The 18,025-nt window shown below is 35.4% G+C and overlaps 2 protein-coding genes across 3 annotated transcripts in view; one reads left to right on the top strand and one right to left on the bottom strand.

The window, feature by feature from the left end:
• Positions 1-1,684: 1,684 nt before the first annotated feature.
• On the bottom strand, positions 1,685-9,695 carry nsa2 (NSA2 ribosome biogenesis homolog (S. cerevisiae)). Of its 2 annotated transcripts, none has more exons than XM_056446959.1 (6): positions 9,541-9,695; positions 6,062-6,249; positions 5,825-5,975; positions 4,293-4,472; positions 2,245-2,437; positions 1,685-1,957 (listed from the first exon to the last, which is right to left on the bottom strand). In XM_056446959.1, the coding sequence occupies exons 1-6, from the start codon at positions 9,541-9,543 to the stop codon at positions 1,890-1,892; spliced, it is 783 nt and encodes a 260-aa protein (XP_056302934.1). In that variant the 5' UTR covers positions 9,544-9,695; the 3' UTR covers positions 1,685-1,889. The 2 variants fall into 2 exon arrangements, with proteins under 2 accessions (XP_056302934.1, XP_056302935.1); XM_056446960.1 differs by lacking the exon at positions 9,541-9,695 and adding an exon at positions 7,979-8,047.
• Positions 9,696-9,924: 229 nt separating this feature from the next.
• The window catches only part of spout1 (SPOUT domain containing methyltransferase 1), a 16,150-nt gene continuing 8,049 nt past the window's right edge, over positions 9,925-18,025 (top strand). Inside the window, exons 1-5 of the mRNA XM_056446752.1 lie at positions 9,925-9,995; positions 10,146-10,185; positions 11,586-11,705; positions 11,971-12,130; positions 17,059-17,148. Coding sequence (XP_056302727.1) covers positions 9,939-9,995; positions 10,146-10,185; positions 11,586-11,705; positions 11,971-12,130; positions 17,059-17,148 — 467 coding nt within the window. The 5' untranslated portion in view covers positions 9,925-9,938. The remainder of the gene's footprint in view (positions 9,996-10,145; positions 10,186-11,585; positions 11,706-11,970; positions 12,131-17,058; positions 17,149-18,025) is intronic.

The following is an 18,025-nucleotide window of genomic DNA, read 5'->3' as shown; positions in this document are numbered from 1 at the left end:
TACTCAAGGGGAAGTAAAAGTGCACCCGTTACCTCTAGGATTTTTCCAGCTGTGGCGGCAGGGCTTTTTTAACACATATCTACTAACTACCTGTGGCGTTATTTCAATGACAAATGTCGTGAGCGCAGTATTACGAGTAGAGATCGCATTCATGTAATAGCCTACAGCATGCGAATCTCTTTGCTTGCGCGCCGATTTCCTCTGCTCGTGCACAAAGCTTCTCGCGCGCCCTCAAATACGCGCTGCTCAAGCGCACAGTGTTGCCAGATTGGGCGGTTTTTAATTTATTTTTGCGGGTAAAAAGTGACATAGGCGAATAGTGAAAATTTGGGCGGTTTTGCAACGGCGTGCCCGCCAGCTCCGGTCTGCCCTCATAAACCTGTTTTGATCTCCCAAAGACATGCCATAGCCCCCGTTCTTCGCATACATATGCTTAGAACAGTGTATACGCGCTTGTGATCTCGACAGCTTTTGGGCTGGAAACAGTCAGCATCATCTGGCAACACTGAGCGCAGATCTTGTGTGCTCTCAAATAAACACTGCTGAAGTGTGGTTTAGTGTGTTTATGTTACGAATATGTCTCCAACATTTATTAGATTTGCTGGGAATATTTATGAATGTCTTCAATAGACCTACAGAGCGCCATTAATGCGTCCTGAAGTAAAGAGAAACAGCTTTGCGTCGTGTTTGCTGGCATCACGCATCTGTCAGTCAGCACGTAACCTTAAAGGGTTAAACAAATGACGCACAGCACTACTACGGTTACAGAAAAGTTCACGCGGTTATAATTCACTTACCCTTTAATACGTTTTGGTGCGATTATCACCCGCTATTAAAAAAATTAAATGTTTTGATGTAATGTAGCCGTGGCAGGATGAAGTTTGGCGTGGCGCCCCGCCATGGAAGAATGAATGGAGCGGAAACCAAGTACACACTTTTAAAACGACTTAGTAAATTACAATTCCTGAGAAAATCTACTCGCAGTCATTTGAGTATTTGTAATTTACTTTACACCACTGCTGTTGTGATAATCACTTCATAGTCCTGCTAATTTTGTACTGTATTTTTCTTTGAGAACATTAGCTCGTTACACTCTTGACTTTTCTGGAAAAATACAGTAAAATGATCGTGAGTGAACAGCCCTTTTTAATAAAATATCATAAAATTTGTTCAAGAACATATGCAGAATGAGACGTTGTAACATTGCAATAACTTTAGGAAATTCAGCACCATGTGCATGTGAACGCAACATCCTTTCACTTAATGGTAAAGTTGTTCTGGTAACTTTACGGCAATACACTATTATTATTATTATTATATTATTATGATGAATTACTTTGTTTAAAAAACTGCTTTTTTTAGCGCCAGACATGCAGTTACCCAAAATCATTCGTTCATTCTCATTTCAGCTTAGTCCCTTTATTAATCAGGGGTCGCCACAGCAGAATGAACCACCAACTCATCCAGCATACGTTTTACGAAGCAGATGCCTTCCACCTGCAACCCAGCACTGGGAAACACTCATACACTACAGCCAATTTAGCTTACCCAATTCATCTATAGCACATGTCTTTGGACTTGTGGGGGAAACCGGAGCACGCGGAGAAAACTTACGCCAAAACGAGGAGAACATGCAAACTCCACACAGAAATATTAATGAGGAAAAACAATGCAAAGACAAACATTTGAAAATAAACAGCACTTTATTTCTGATCCACGTGAATCCCAATGCAAAGGTGAAACAAAACTCCATCAGAGGTCTTCAAATCTTCCTCTCTTGCAATTTCAATATTCCCTGGATGACGATGATGATGAGGGTTTTCCAGAGAAAAGCAGATTCCAGCTGTACTCGGGGGCACAGTTCAATAATAAACCGTTCAGGGTCTCCATTAAACCAGCAACACAGCATTAATACAGCCATCGTTTTCTGGGTTATTCGTCACCTGGGCGTATTTACCTGAAAACAAGATCACATTCCAGCTTTACTCTACAAATCATCAGGAAATCTCCATGTAATCAATACTGATCATTCTTAGTTATGCTAATGTTTTGTTTTTAAACAATGTAATCTTATAATAATGCCAAATTTTCAAACTACTCCTGACTGTGTTTGTCTGATAGTAAAAAGTCATTTACACAGAGAATTGCTTGAGAGTGAGTAAATTATGGGTAATTTTCATTTTTGGGTGATCTATTCCTGCAAGTTTTGCACTGACAAAAGCGAACAGCCAATCAGAAGCTCACCCCAGATGACCTTTCCACCCTGTGTGACCAATCCGAGCTCGCTGACGTTGACCTCGATGACCGTTCCCTTAGTGATGACCCCGAGTGTCGTGTACAGCGAGGAGGACGGGTTCTTCTTCACACCCAGGATGGGCAAACAGAACGTGGCCTTCAGTTCAGGGTGAGTGACGTGTGCCTTGTTAAACCGCAAACCCTGGACACATTATTAATCACATTAACAAAACCTGTTTACAAGAATATTTCTTTATTTCTTATGCTATATAACTAATAGTGGCAATTATAAAAGCATTTATCAATCTTAAATAATATACACTACCTGACAAAAGTCTTGTCGCTTATCCTAGTTTTAGGAACACCAGATAATAACTTGACTTCTAGTTGATCATTTGGTATCAGAAGTGGCTTATATGAAAGGCGAAGGCCGCTAGATTACGCTTATTTGACCACAATAAAACATGATCATGCCTTGATTTTGAATGATTTCATTAGGACAGTAAGGTCTGACTTTGCTTAGACAAAATTCTCGTCACTGAACAGAAATAATGTCCAGTATAGAATATGTGGTCATGCTGCAGTGGAAACAGAATGAATATTGTGTCTGACTCCATCATGAGCTTGGAGGACTGCATCCATACATCTCTGCAATGCCTCAAATCACTGATTAATAAAGTCATCTGGAATGGTAAAGAAAACGTTCTTGCAGGACTCCCAGAGTTCATCAAGACTCTGGGTTAATCTTCAATACCTCCTCCTCCATCTTTCCCCATACATGCTCAATAATGTTTATCTCTGGTGACTCGGCTGGCCAATCCTGGAGCACCTTGACCTTCTTTGCTTTCAGGAGCTTTGATGTGGAGGCTGAAGTATGAGAAGGAGCGCTATCCTGCTGAAGAATTCGCCCTCTCCTGTGGTATGTAATGTAATGGGCAGCACAAATGTCTTGATACCTCAGGCTGTTGATGTTGCCATCCACTCTGCAGATCTCTCGCACGTCCCCATACTGAATGTAACCCTAAACCATGATGTTTATTTCACCAAACTTGACTGATTTCTCTGAGAATCTTGGCTCCATGCGCGCTCCAGTAGGTCTTCTGCAGTATTGGTGATGATTGGGATGCAGATCAACAGATGATTCAGCAGAAAAATCCACCTTCTCCAAATGATCAACTAGAAGTCAAGTTATTATTTGGTGCTCTTACAACTGAGATCAACGACAAGACTTTTGTCAGGTAGTGTACACCGTGTTTCTTCAAACTATTTATTTAAGATAAGCTGAATCAACACAATTCTTAATTTTTTTGGGAGAACAACTTAATTGGTGTATGATCTATTCTAATTTTTTCATTTAAGTTCGTAAAAACTATTTAGTTAACTTAATTTATTTGTGTTGTAGCAACATGAAGGAATTGTGTGGAACCCTGCATTTTTTTCAGTGTAATATACATTTACTCTTTCTATTTAGTTTTTTTTTTACTTATTGGCAAAAAACAAACATGTACCATTACATGGTAAAATGTAAATAAATACCCTAATAACAATAATAAAACAACATCTAAATTACAAAAACATTTATTCAAATATTTCATTTTTTTGGAACAGATCTAAATGTTTTGTTTTTATTTGTTTTTCCTTTTTTTAATCAAAATTGCATTGACAGTTGCTAATTTTTGTCGCATCAGTGCACGCACACGCACACACACACACACACACAAAAGGACATGATTCAGATATGTTAAAGGTTCAGAAATATTAGTAACACACGGTACCAAATAAAATGATCAACATTAGGAATTGACAAAAAATAACAAATAAAAAACAACCCTCAGAATGCTAAAAAAAGTACAAAGATTGTGTTAACCTTCAAAACATTTAAGTACAAATATATTACACTGACAATTTTTTTTTTAATTTTAACATGTTTAAGGCTTTTGACCCAAAATTGAAATCAAAAATTTAATTGAATAAATAATAATAAAGCATTTTTTGGCTTTTCAGTTGTCATAAGTAACTCCAGATATTATTGTTAGTGTGCATGTGTGATGTTTTACCATAGGTCTGATGAAGCGCTCATATTTGGGCGGCTTGCGTGTGAAACCGTCTCCTACGAAGCAGACTTTGGTCACCATTCTCTTCCAGGCCTTTTTCTGTCGCTTTCCTGTTCTGATGACTTTCAGAACTTCGGTTTCACCCTGAGCTCGAACCTTCGGCAGAGGAACCTCCCACTTTCCCTACATTAAAAATATTAATTAAAATCATTTATAAAGGATCATGTGAGAGAGAGAGAGAAAGAGAGTTTTAATTTTATTGCCATTTCAGCTTCTATGGCTATGTCATGCCAAAAAATTAAAATAGATCATTTTTACCACGCTTTAAAAATACCAATTTTCTATAATTACAATTAAAAGTAATCAACAGCAATAAATACTATACAAGGTAAAATACATAAATAATAATGATAATATATAAGATAAAAATCTAAAACAGTTTTATAAGGTTTCCTTTTGATAAAAATTTTACAATTTTAGATGGATTCACATTTTAAAATATTTCATTTAAAGTCCGTCCAGATAAAAATTGTTGTCTGATAACATAAAAAATGAGGCACTCCACAATAATATGTTGAACAGTTTGGTTTCTGTTGCAATATTGACATTTTGGTGGCTCTTCTCCTTTCAGTAAATGTTCATGTGTGAGTCTCGTGTGTCCAATGCGGCATCTTGTATAAACAATCTGTGGGAATATAAATTTATATTCCAAAGTAATGCAAAGTGTCAGTTTCGCAGCACGGCTGTGTAACTTTTCTCTTTTCGGTCAACTGGTCAGGCGGTTTCTGTCTCCAGAACATAATTTGCGGGTCATGCTTTCATGCTACAGAAACCATTTTGTTGATTAACTTGTGTGGTCAGTAGCTGGGCCGGTTTCTACACCTATATGCCAATTTACCCTGCTGACTCCAAAACTGAACTTGCATGCTTTGTTTAGCCATCTCCCCTCCTCCTAAGACAATATAGACAGGACATCTTTGTCTTAATTCAGACTTGTGATAAAACTTGCAGACTGCAGACCTCCAATAGGCTCTGCAGACACATGGACTTCTTGAAGACGCTGTATGACTGCAGATTAACCAACACGTCTCAATAAAGGAATTCTGCTTGTTTCGAGTCTCCTGGACTGGGTTCTCTTCTATATTCACTCATTTATTTTTCTTAATTAAATGATTAATTAATGATTAAGGATGATTAATCTCATCATGTCCTGACTTAAAAAATAAATGAGATTTGCTTCCTATTTCTGGCTGAATTTCAAAAAGCTTATTATCTGGGCACTGATCCCATTCGGTTTGCCATTTGTTGAGAATATATCATGTGACAGAAAACTCGAGCAATATCGTGTAAAATCCAGCTTTGAGTCACAGGAATAAATGACACAATATATTCATACAGCACTTTTTTTTTTTACTTTTTGCCTTGGTGAGCAAAAGAGATTCCCGTTTTCATTCATGATCATTTTTAAAATCTGTAATTATTCAAAAAACAGAGCAGTAAAACATCATGAATCTGCCCTCCGATTGGCCACTTACGGCTTTCTCTTTCCTCTTCTGTTTGATCATATTGGACAGAACTTTGGCGCGTGATTGGCCCTCTCGGTCCAGCAGGTAAGCAGGCACCGCCCCTTCTGGTGTTTTATCATCATCCTTCTGTTTGCTCTTCCTCTGTTCGTGCATCTTAATCCTGTGACACAAACAAACAGTTCAGCGATACACACTCGATATTTCAGCCTGAAATGTCAAGTAACAGCAGTGGTGGGAGAGTCTCACGTCTTCTTCATCTGGATCTTCTCAGCGTGTCTCTGCTTGTGGTAGAGTTTGGCTTTGAGGCCGATCATCTTTCTGGCTTTATGCGAGCGCTCGTGGGCTTCACGGCTCTCCTTCTTCCTCTTCTTCTCGTGGTGGTCCAGACGGTAGCCATGCCGCTTGCGGTGTAATTCGATGTGCTCGTTCTGCGGCTGCACACAAACACACAAGTTCAGGAATAAGAATATTTGCTATACATTTTGTTTTGGAAGTAGGTTCATGTTTGTAATATTAACCTCTAAAGGGGACCTATTATGCCTCTTTTTACAAGATGTAAAATAAATCTCTGATGTGCCTAGAGTGTGTGTGTGAAGTTTCAGCTCAAAATACCACACAAATAATGTTTTAACACTCTTTGAAACTGCTCCTGTTAGGCTTTGATACTGATTGTGCTGTTTTGGTGACTGTCGCTTTAAATTCAAATTAGATTGTGCTCTTTTCAAAAGAGGGCGGAGCTACAAATGCCAGTCTGTCAGCATAATGGCAGATTCAAAAACAAGATTAAGGTTATTTGTGTAATAAACTGAATATTTATTAAAAAATGTAAGAATAATAATAACAATTATTTAAAATCTTAACGTATGATTACAAATATATGTACATTTTATTATATTATTACTCAAAAGAAATCTTTTCAAATGCATTTTCAAAATATAAATGTTTTGTCTCTTTTCTGGTAAATTCTTACTAATGAATAATTCACTTATATTTGTACTTATGCTTTTTTTCTTGTATTAAAACCAGGACAGACCATTCAAATGTTTATTATATTCAGCTATTAATCGTTTTCCCAAATATGAATGATTATACATTAGAATTACACTCCCTGAGTCCACTTCAACTCCTCTATATTGACTATAAAGATAGTCATGGGAATGTGATTGTAGGTAACAAATGTTACGCATTGCAAATCAAAGTTCAAACTAACAGCCAGACATAAATACAGAGATAACATGCAAATGAACTGGGCTCTAAAATACTGTGACTCACTGGACTTTATGACAGCATATACAACAACAGATGAATCGCAAACATTATTATTACCACTTTTATGACATATATCATGAGCCATAGTTCTTATATTAAATGACCAAAAACATAAATATGCAGTTTTGAATTTATATAACTATACCATTACATATTATACAGCAAAAAAACTGTCAGTTTAGTATTTATATATTAACAAATATTAAGTACAAATGGAATACAATATATTCATACGACACATTCAATTTTATACAAAACATCCAATTAAAATGTATTGTTTTTTCATAGCGTGTTTTTAAATAAAAAAATTTAATTGTGTTAAATATAAAAATGAATAGCTTTCAGTATAAATCATATTTTATATTATACAGTATATTTTATATTATACATTATTATGTATTTAATAAAATAGTTCCCTTTGTTTTTTTATTTATAAATGATAATACATTTAGTTTTATAATACATAATATAATAACAATAAATGTATTTATGTGAAATATCTATCTATCTATCTATCTATCTATCTATCTATCTATCTATCTATCTATATATATATATATATATATATATATATATATATATATATATACACACACACACACTTTATATTTTATTTATAAATAAATACATTTAAAAATGTAAAATGATATTAATGTGGTATTTTGTTCATATACACATGCATTTATTCACATTTATTGTTATTATATATATATATATATATATATATATATATATATATATATATATATATATATATATATATATATATATATATATATATATATATATTACATATGCTTTGCACAAACATAAACACTTATACAGCCCACATGTCAGACAGACTCGAGCTAAACAGAGGTTTTTACATGACACTGACTGTATTTTTCTTCTTACCATGATGAAATCTGTGTTGTTGAAGTGTTTATGGAGCTGCCAGGTGTTGTTTAATTTGCTGATGGGTGTTTATCTCTGATATTTTGATGGTTTTATCATAATGTTTTTCACTCAGAGCCATCAGTCATATTTCTTATATTACATGAACATAAAAAATATATATGCATTTTTTTATTTATATAATTAAGCCATTACATATTATATAGCAATACAAACTACCAACCTAGTATTTATAGCTTAAGAAATGTTAAGTACAAATGAAATAAAATCTACTCTCACGATACATTAAATTTTAGATAAAACATCCAATTAAAATGTTTTTTTTTGTCATAGCGTGCATTTAAATTAATGTTTTAAATTGTATTAAATATAAAAATGAATAGCTTTCGATATCCATGATATATTATATAAAGTATATTTTATATTAAACATTATTATGCATTTACAAAAAGTACTATTCATTTTTTATTTATAAATAACAATAAATGTGTTTTATAATGCATAATATAATAATAATAAATGTATTTGTGTGTACTATCTATCAATCTTTCTGTCTATCTATCTATATCCACACTTTATATTTTATTTATAAATAAATACATTCATAAATGTAAAACTCATGGTATTATTTTGGCATTTTATTAATATATACACACATTTACTGTTATTATCATATATATATATATATATATATATATATATATATATATATATATATAAACATATGTTTCGAGCAAACGTAAACACACATACAGTACAGCCACATGTCAGGTAGACTCGAGCTAAACAAAGGTTTTTACACAACACAAACTTTTTTTCTTCTTACCATGATGAAATCTGTGTTGTTGAAGTGTTTATGGAGCTGCCAGGTGTTAAATTCGCTGATGGGTGTTTATCTCTGATATTTTGATGGTTTTATTTTTGGCTCGAGCTCGCAATGTTTTTCACTCAGAGCCATCAGTCATATTTCTTAAATTTCATGAACATAAAAAATATTTAAGCATTTTTAAAATTTTAATTATTATACTATTACATATTATATAGCAATAACAATTCCCAACGTAGTATTTATAAATATAAATTAATAATAATAAAGTAGGAATTAATTAAAATATAATCACTTTGTGACACATTTAATTTTATACAAAACATCCAATTATAATGTATTATTTTTTCATAGCGTGTATTTAAATTAATTTTAAAATTATATTTCATATAAAATCATATAGCTTTCGATATACATGATATATTATATACAGCATATTTTATTGAACATTGTTATGTATTAATAAAAAAGTACCTTTAGTTTGTTTTATTTATAAATGACAATAAATTAAATCTAATAATAACAATAAATGTATTTGTGTGTAATATATTACATTTATAAATGTAAAACTAATGGTATTAATATGGTATTTTGTTAATATACACACACGTTTACTGTTATTATATATACATTACATATGTTTCGCTCAAACGTAAACACACATACAGCCACATGTCAGGCAGACTCGCGCTAAACAAAGGTTTTTACACGACATTGACGGTATTTTTCTTCTTACCATGATGAAATCTGTGTTGTTGAAGTGTTTATGGAGCTGCTGGGTGTTGTTTAATCCGCTGATCGGAGTTTATCTACGATATTTTGATGGTTTAATTCGTGGCTCGAGCTCGCGATGTTTTTCACTCAGAGCCTCTTCTTTAGAGGAAGCGCGTCTTGTTAAATCCGCCGGTCGCAACAAATATATGAACGCCGATATCTGTAAACCTTCGCCTAATTTAAATATTTAAGACTCTGTATATATAGATTCTAAAAAAATACATGAGATACATGTTTATGAAATAAGGAATTAAAGTTCGTTCTGTAACAGCATTTATTTAACGTGGAGTGCTAGGAACCAAACATTTTCCGTCTTTTTTCTCTCAAGGTTCATTGTGGGTGTAACACACGCAAAACAGCATGGCTGATGAACCTTCAGAGAAGAAAAATAAACCAAACACACTCTCAAATAAAGAGGTTTGCGTTAATTTAACGTTTTTCAAGTTTCTACACTCGTTATACATTTAAAACTGTGATAATTAACTTTAGTACAACGTAGTTTAATGTAAAACTGATTATGTAAAATGTATGTAATGTTAATGCAGGTTGTAATATTTTCATTTGTAGGGCGAAGAGAGAAAAAACTGGAAGAAATGGAAAGAACAAAGTAAGTGAGGAAATATTGGTGAAAATTAATATTAGAAATGGTGTTATTTTTGTGTGGTGAAAAAGAAAGATGATATTCTGAGGTAAAAATGGTAAATGGCACATGGTAAGAGCATATATTATCAATAAGGCATGACTACATGTGTTTTTATGAATATGTATTTTAATGTATACGTGTATTATAATTTATTAAGCTTAAGTTATTCGTATTTTAGACTTTTGTTTGTTTGTTATACAAGCTGTTAAAGTCAGTTTATTGTATTAATGAAGTTAAAATGAACAATAAAGGTTAATTTGATTCAACTTTAAAAAAATTAAGATGACCTGGAATAGTTTTACATTGTACTAATAAATATACTTGAATAAATGCATATAAATATATCAGCTATCACTCTGCATCTGTAAATAAATATGAATATGGTCTTTGAATGCTTAATTGTATGATCAGGGCTTTCTAGTTTGATTGTGGAATGAACAAATAAACGTTCCTCAATAGATTTTTTAGTTGAGAAGGCTCTAGAAGATCATTCCAGTGGTGAGGAATGGTGAAAGTAAAGGTTCTGGAAATTTAAGTTCCCCATAAATCCTTAGGACCAAATTGGATATTCACATTTCAAAATGATTTTAAATTATTTATAAATAGCCAAGTAAACCTATGTTGCTTAATTCCATCAAGTGTGTGTATCTTAAAATATTCCTATCAATGTAAAAGTTATGTTTATTAAAAAAAAAGTAAAGATTTTACAACAACAATACATGTGAACAGTCAGGGGTGGATTTAACTAATAAGCAAGGTAAGCGGCCACTTAGGGGCCCAGGATATCTGGGGCCCTCCAATTAATATCTAGAAGTATAAATTATGCCTATAATCTATATATAACATCATTTTCTTTCACATTTTGTGTAATAAGAGTTAATCAGATACATTGTTACATAATTAATTATTATTTAATATACAATAAAATATAATATTATACTAATAATGTAATGTAATAATAATATTATGAAAATAAATATCCACCACCCAATCATGGTGCAGTCCAACAGTCAAGTTTATAAAAAAAATATTATTATTTTTAGTTGTGAATTCATTTTAAGATATCTAATTATTTAAAATATGAAGCTTTCCTTCATTGAGGTAAAAATTATCCAAATTAATCGCATCCAAAATAAAAGTTTGTTATAATGTATGTGTGTACTATATATACATATTTCTTTACACACACACATACAAAAAACTTTACACAACTATTTTGTTACATAGATATTTAAATTTACATATACTTTGTATCATATATATTTCATTTCTCAATGTAAATAAACAGTTTCACAAATATATGCGTGCAAGTGTGTATTAATATATGCATAATAAAAAAAGTCTTTCTGTATATTTGCTCATAGAGAAAGAAGAGAAGCGGCGACGAAAAGAGAGCAAACTCATCCAGCAGCTGGAGAAACAGAAGCTGAAGAAAGAGGAGGAAAATCAACAGCAGGTTAAACAGGAAGAGAAGGAAAGTAAAGGTGAGACGGCACTTCAGAGCTCTGCACTGTGTGGACTAAATGCACAGATCACCAAGGGTCTGATTCATAAACTTTGCAGAGAAACCTTCCTAAATATATTATAAATACTTAATATTTATATTAAAAGTATAACTTATCATAAATAATAAAATAACTTTGTAATTAATTTCACCCAACACTAATTACTGACTACAAATTTTGTCATGTATTTTATTATCAGATTACACCATAATATATTTATACATGTGTTTGTGCGTGTGTTCAGGTCGTCTGTATACAGTGAGCGTGGCTCTGCCTGGATCAGTGATGGATAACGCTCAGTCACCAGAGCTGCGGACATATCTGGCTGGTCAGATTGCCCGAGCCTGTGCTGTTTTCTGTGTGGATGAGGTGGTCATATTTGACGAGCTGGGAGAAGACGCAAAGTGAGCTGCTATTTTGATTTTGCTAAAGATTTGCTAAATCTGCTATTTACATTTTAGCTGACATTTAGGTTTTGGTTACATTTAATAATTGATTGTTTTAGTTTTTCGGTCAGAAAGCGCTGCTTCTTGACAAACCGTCTACTGATTTGCGAGACCTAATATTAACTAGTTTAATTATGTTAAATAAGAATTTGAAAATATCAATAAAAATTCTCCATCATGTATTAATGAGAAAGGGATTTTTAGTGTTAAAATAATAAAGACAGAATTTAGAATTTTTTCTCCTGTACGTAAGATTATGTTATTTTTTTTTACTGAGCAAAAAAGTAAATACTAAAACATATTTTTACTGTGATTTACAGAAACCACACGCTAAAATGCCATTTAATGTCAGGGCTGTATTAACCAATGGGCCTTATGGGCACAGGCCCAGGGGCCCGTACGCACTTGGGGCCCCTGCGAGGGGGGGGAGCCAATTTCTGAGTGTCTTTTTAGGCTAAGTGCAAATAGCGCACCTAGTTGGAATAAGCTATATTCACGGTTTCCGCGCATCAATGTCTGATTGACAGAGACAAGATAAGTAAAGAGTGCGGCAAATGACAGCGTGAGTGGCGTACCTCGTAAAGCGCTCGGCAACATCGATCGATCATTAACAGAGTTCGAATCGGACAGAATTCTTCCTGTCAGAGAGACAGACAGGAAAGAGAGGGAGAGGGAGAGAGAGAAAGGCCATGAAGAGGAGAGAAGAGGTATAGTGTGTGTGATTTCGGATACTTTTAGGTTTATAATCAAGCTGATCTATGCTGTTTGCCTGCTCTTCATCACGAGTAGAGTAGAGAAAATAGAGGAAGAGGAGGAGAGAGACTGTAAATCATTAATAAGTGTGTGTATTATGAAAGACTCAGATTTATAGAACTGGATTGGAGAGGCATTGTGTGTTATATGCCATGCCAATAATATGCTTTATACGTTTGTAGAAGTTATACATTAAAAATACCCTTAAAAAAAAAAAAAAAAATATATATATATATATATATATATATATATATATATATATATATATATATATATATATATATATATATATATATATATATATATATATATATATATATATATATATATATAAATATATATATTCACTAGTTTTATTCATTTTTTTTCAATGCTTTAAAAAATAAGTTAAATCTTTGTAAACTATAAATATATGTACTATATATCATTTATTTAAATTATACAAATTATAGATTATATTATTTTTATTTTTTACTTCAACTAAAGGGGTGCAGCCGAGGAGGGGGCCTTACAAGACAATGTGCCCAGGGGCCCCTGAATTCTTAATCCGGGCCTGTTCAATGTCATTTATTTTGTTATATTCTTTTATATAAATAATAATTATTATTTTTTAAACCATTCATTCATTAATTTTCCGTCAGCTTAGTCCCTTTATTAATCAGGGGTCACCACAGTGGAATGAACTGCCAACTTGTCCAGCATATTGGATGATATGTAAATCATATCGGTGTAAATCAAACGGTTGTTGTTTGTCATCGACAAATGTGCTAGCACGATGTCAAAGTGCATATGAGGCTGCCTCTCTGCAATGCTACTTAAACATTGACACTGCTCTTTAGGTCTGTCATTGGCAACTCACAATGACCCCAACACATTTATTCGGTAACAGCGCCAGCTAAGTTAAAACTGTTCACTAACCGTCAATAATGAATCAAAAATGTGCTAATAACCTTAGACTGCGTATGTTTATTGTGGTAAAGTCTCAACTTATTCCTTGGGTCATGCCGAGAACACTGATACCAAATATGGCATATTTGGCTAAACATCCTGCCCCCCATATTGACTTTGTTCAAAAAACTTAATTTGTAAACTCCTCCTAGACCGTTTGAAATATCACCAAATTTGGCTCATCGTCAGACCACGTCGACCAAGTGTTGTGAAATTTGTGTCAATAGGCGAAACCCGTTTTTGTTTACGGGACCAACATATGTGCTTAAATGTGCTCATTCTGCCTCTGGACTGCTTCGCTCTTTCTGCCTCTCGACTGCTTTGCTCTTTCTGCCTCTGGACTGCTTCGCTCTTTCTGCCTCTGGACTGCTTCGCTCTTTCTGCCTCTGGACTGCTTTGCTCTTTCTGCCTCTGGACTGTTTTGCTCTTTCTGCCTCTGGACTGCTTTGCTCTTTCTGCCTCTGGACTGCTTTGCTCTTTCTAGCTCTGGACTGCTTTGCTATTTCTGCCTCTGGACTGCTTTGCTCTTTCTGCCTCTGGACTGCTTTGCTCTTTCTGCCTCTGGACTGCTTTGCTCTTTCTGCCTCTGGGCTGCTTTGCTCTTTCTGCCTCTGGACTGCTTTGCTCTTTCTGCCTCTGGACTGCTTTGCTGTTTCTGGCTCTGGACTGCGTTGCTCTTTCTGCCTCTGGACTGCTTTGCTCTTTCTGCCTCTGGACTGCTTTGCTCTTTCTAGCTCTGGACTGCTTTGCTCTTTCTGCCTCTGGACTGCTTTGCTCTTTCTAGCTCTGGACTGCTTTGCTGTTTCTGCCTCTGGACTGCTTTGCTCTTTCTGGCTCTCGACTGCTTTGCTCTTTCTGCCTCTGGACTGCTTTGCTCTTTCTGCCTCTGGACTGCTTTGCTCTTTCTGCCTCTAGACTGCTTCGCTCTTTCTGCCTCTGGACTGCTTCGCTCTTTCTGCCTCTGGACTGCTTCGCTCTTTCTGCCTCTGGACTGCTTCGCTCTTTCTGCCTCTGGACTGCTTTGCTCTTTCTGCCTCTGGACTGCTTTGCTCTTTCTAGCTTTGGACTGCTTTGCTGTTTCTGCCTCTGGACTGCTTTGCTCTTTCTAGCTCTGGACTGCTTTGCTCTTTCTGCCTCTGGGCTGCTTTGCTCTTTCTGCCTCTGGACTGCTTTGCTCTTTCTGCCTCTGGACTGCTTTGCTCTTTCTAGCTCTGGACTGCTTTGCTGTTTCTGCCTCTGGACTGCTTTGCTCTTTCTGGCTCTCGACTGCTTCGCTCTTTCTGCCTCTGGACTGCTTTGCTCTTTCTGCCTCTGGACTGCTTTGCTCTTTCTGCCTCTAGACTGCTTCGCTCTTTCTGCCTCTGGACTGCTTCGCTCTTTCTGCCTCTGGACTGCTTCGCTCTTTCTGCCTCTGGACTGCTTTGCTCTTTCTGCCTCTGGACTGCTTTGCTCTTTCTAGCTTTGGACTGCTTTGCTCTTTCTGCCTCTGGACTGCTTTGCTCTTTCTAGCTCTGGACTGCTTTGCTCTTTCTGCCTCTGGGCTGCTTTGCTCTTTCTGCCTCTGGGCTGTTTTGCTCTTTCTGCCTCTGGACTGCTTTGCTGTTTCTGGCTCTGGACTGCTTTGCTCTTTCTACCTCTGGACTGCTTTGCTCTTTCTAGCTCTGGACTGCGTTGCTCTTTCTGCCTCTGGACTGCGTTGCTCTTTCTGCCTCTGGACTGCTTTGCTCTTTCTGCCTCTGGACTGCTTTGCTCTTTCTGCCTCTGGACTGCTTTGCTCTTTGTGCCTCTGGACTGTTTTGCTCTTTCTGCCTCTGGACTGCTTTGCTCTTTGTGCCTCTGGACTGTTTTGCTCTTTCTGCCTCTGGACTGCTTTGCTCTTTCTGGCTCTGGACTGCTTTGCTCTTTCTGGCTTTGAACTAGAGATCTGTGCGGGACTGACATTTTATTCCCTCTCCCGCCAGGTTTTATACTGAACCTTGCCACTTCCGCCTTTGTTTACCCGCTGCCCGACCTGATCGTTCCCGCCAAATTTAGATCTGGTTTTCAAAATTTCACATTAAAATTGGGCACTACCAAAAGAGAGAGATAAAACAGGTTGTGCAGGGATTGTAGGCTAAATGTCTGTTTCATTTGCCCCTTTGTGATGAGACATGGGTACCGCGTGACGTGTGGTGAGGTTTGTGGCTGGTGAGGCACTGACTCTTTCAAAGTCAGATTTACTAACATATCTACTCAATATATTTGCCAACTACTCATTGTGTTTCATATATCACATCAGCATTATTTCTATACACATAGCAGGTACACATTGGGCCACGGAAGAATGTATAGCGATTAAATAGGCCAGCAACATAAAAGATGAATTTAGCAATTCATTAAAAATTTTATTTAGCAATATTAACTGAATCAAAATAATTAATTTAACATAAAACGTAGAACGACAAAGAATAAAATAAACAGCAATACCACCATCATGGCTCCTCAGCAGCAGCTGCACAAGATGGGCACAGAATTCTCAAACCTTCATCGGGACAATAAGATGCATGGAGATTCTCAGCAAGTATGGGTCATGCTTGCAACAGAGCAAAACAGGAGGATCAGCCAGACACGTGCTGGAAACAAAGAGACACTTCCGCTTCCGCTTATAAAGCCGACAATGTGGAATTAGCCGCAGTTGCAAGGCGGAGTTGGTTAATATTCAAGAAACGACACTCCCAAACGACAACAACAACAATGATAATAATAAATAAATAAATAAATACTGGACCGTAACAATATTGTTTATAGATAAAATGTTTACTTACAAATACAAGCAACAAATGCTTGAATAGTTATATATTGCTGTTTTTAATTTAATGCAATGCTTCATGGGATTGTAGTTCTTTGACTCATTATAATTATTTATCTTTTTTCATGCAATTCTTATTTGAAATCAAAGTTTGTATTGTTGTGATTCTCCTGCTTGTTTTAGCTCATGACTGTTCTTTAACAAATGCTTCATTTAAGCTACATTTTATGTACAGCACTTGTATGTATGGTACCCATTGGGGTTGTTTGAAAGTGCCTTAGAAATAAAGTTAAGAGTTGAGTTAAATACTAATGAGAAAAACACTCATGGAAAAAGGGAACAGAACTAATTCATTCTAATGCAGTTCAAGCTTTTAAAGGTTTTCTTAATGTTTCAGGAGCGTTGAAGGAGAGTTTAAAGGCGTGGGTAAGAAAGGCCAGTCCTGTGTCCAGCTGGCACGCATCCTGCAGTACCTCGAGTGTCCACAGTGAGTGCTGCCACCATTCAGTTCAATTCATTTCATCTTTATTTCTATAGCGCTTTTACAGTGTAGACTGTATCAAAGCAGCTTCACATAGAAGTTCTAGTAGATTGAAACTTTCTCAGTCCAGTTTTCAGAGTTCAGTTCAGTGTGGTTTAATTTTCACTACTGAAAGTCCAAACACTGAAGAACAAATCCACCGATGCGCAGCTCCACAAGTCTCAAACCAAGCAAGTCACTGGCGAGGAACAAACGTCACCAATTGACGAAAGTGAAGCCTCAAGAAAGTCACCATCACACCCATGTCATCTTCAAGGGACAATTCTGCCATCATCTCATCCTCTACTTGTTTCAATCCTGTTTGATTTGCTTTCCTCTGTTGAACACAAATGAAGATATGCTGAAGAATGCTGGAAAAAACAGCCATTGACCTGCATAGTATTTTCTTCTCTACTATGGATGTCCCCAACATTCTTCAGAATATCTTGTTTTGTGATCAACTGAAGAAAGATATTTATAAAAGTTTACAACCACTTGAGTGTTCGTAAATAATGAGGGTATTTTAATTACTCTGTGATCTATCATTTTAAAGGGGTCATGGATTGAGAAACCAAAATTCCCTTGTTCTTTTGAGGTCTAAGAGTTTACATTATTATAAAAACATCCTGTGAGTTTATAGAACTCAACACTTTGTAATTCCTCTAACATCAGCTCATATTGAAGGCAGTCTGACAAAACGACAGGTTCTGGAATGTTCTACTCTGTGATGTAATATGCTATAAGCTCCGCCTCCACATAAGAATGACACCTACTTTTGCTTCACTGCTTGTTTAGCTATGTTAATATGTAAAACTGTCAGCCAATCAGAACATAGGGCGTTTAC

This window comes from Danio aesculapii, chromosome 21 (genome assembly GCF_903798145.1).
Source record: "Danio aesculapii chromosome 21, fDanAes4.1, whole genome shotgun sequence".
Taxonomy (NCBI): Eukaryota; Metazoa; Chordata; class Actinopteri; order Cypriniformes; family Danionidae; genus Danio; species Danio aesculapii.
This window is presented reverse-complemented; position numbering and strand designations above follow the sequence as displayed.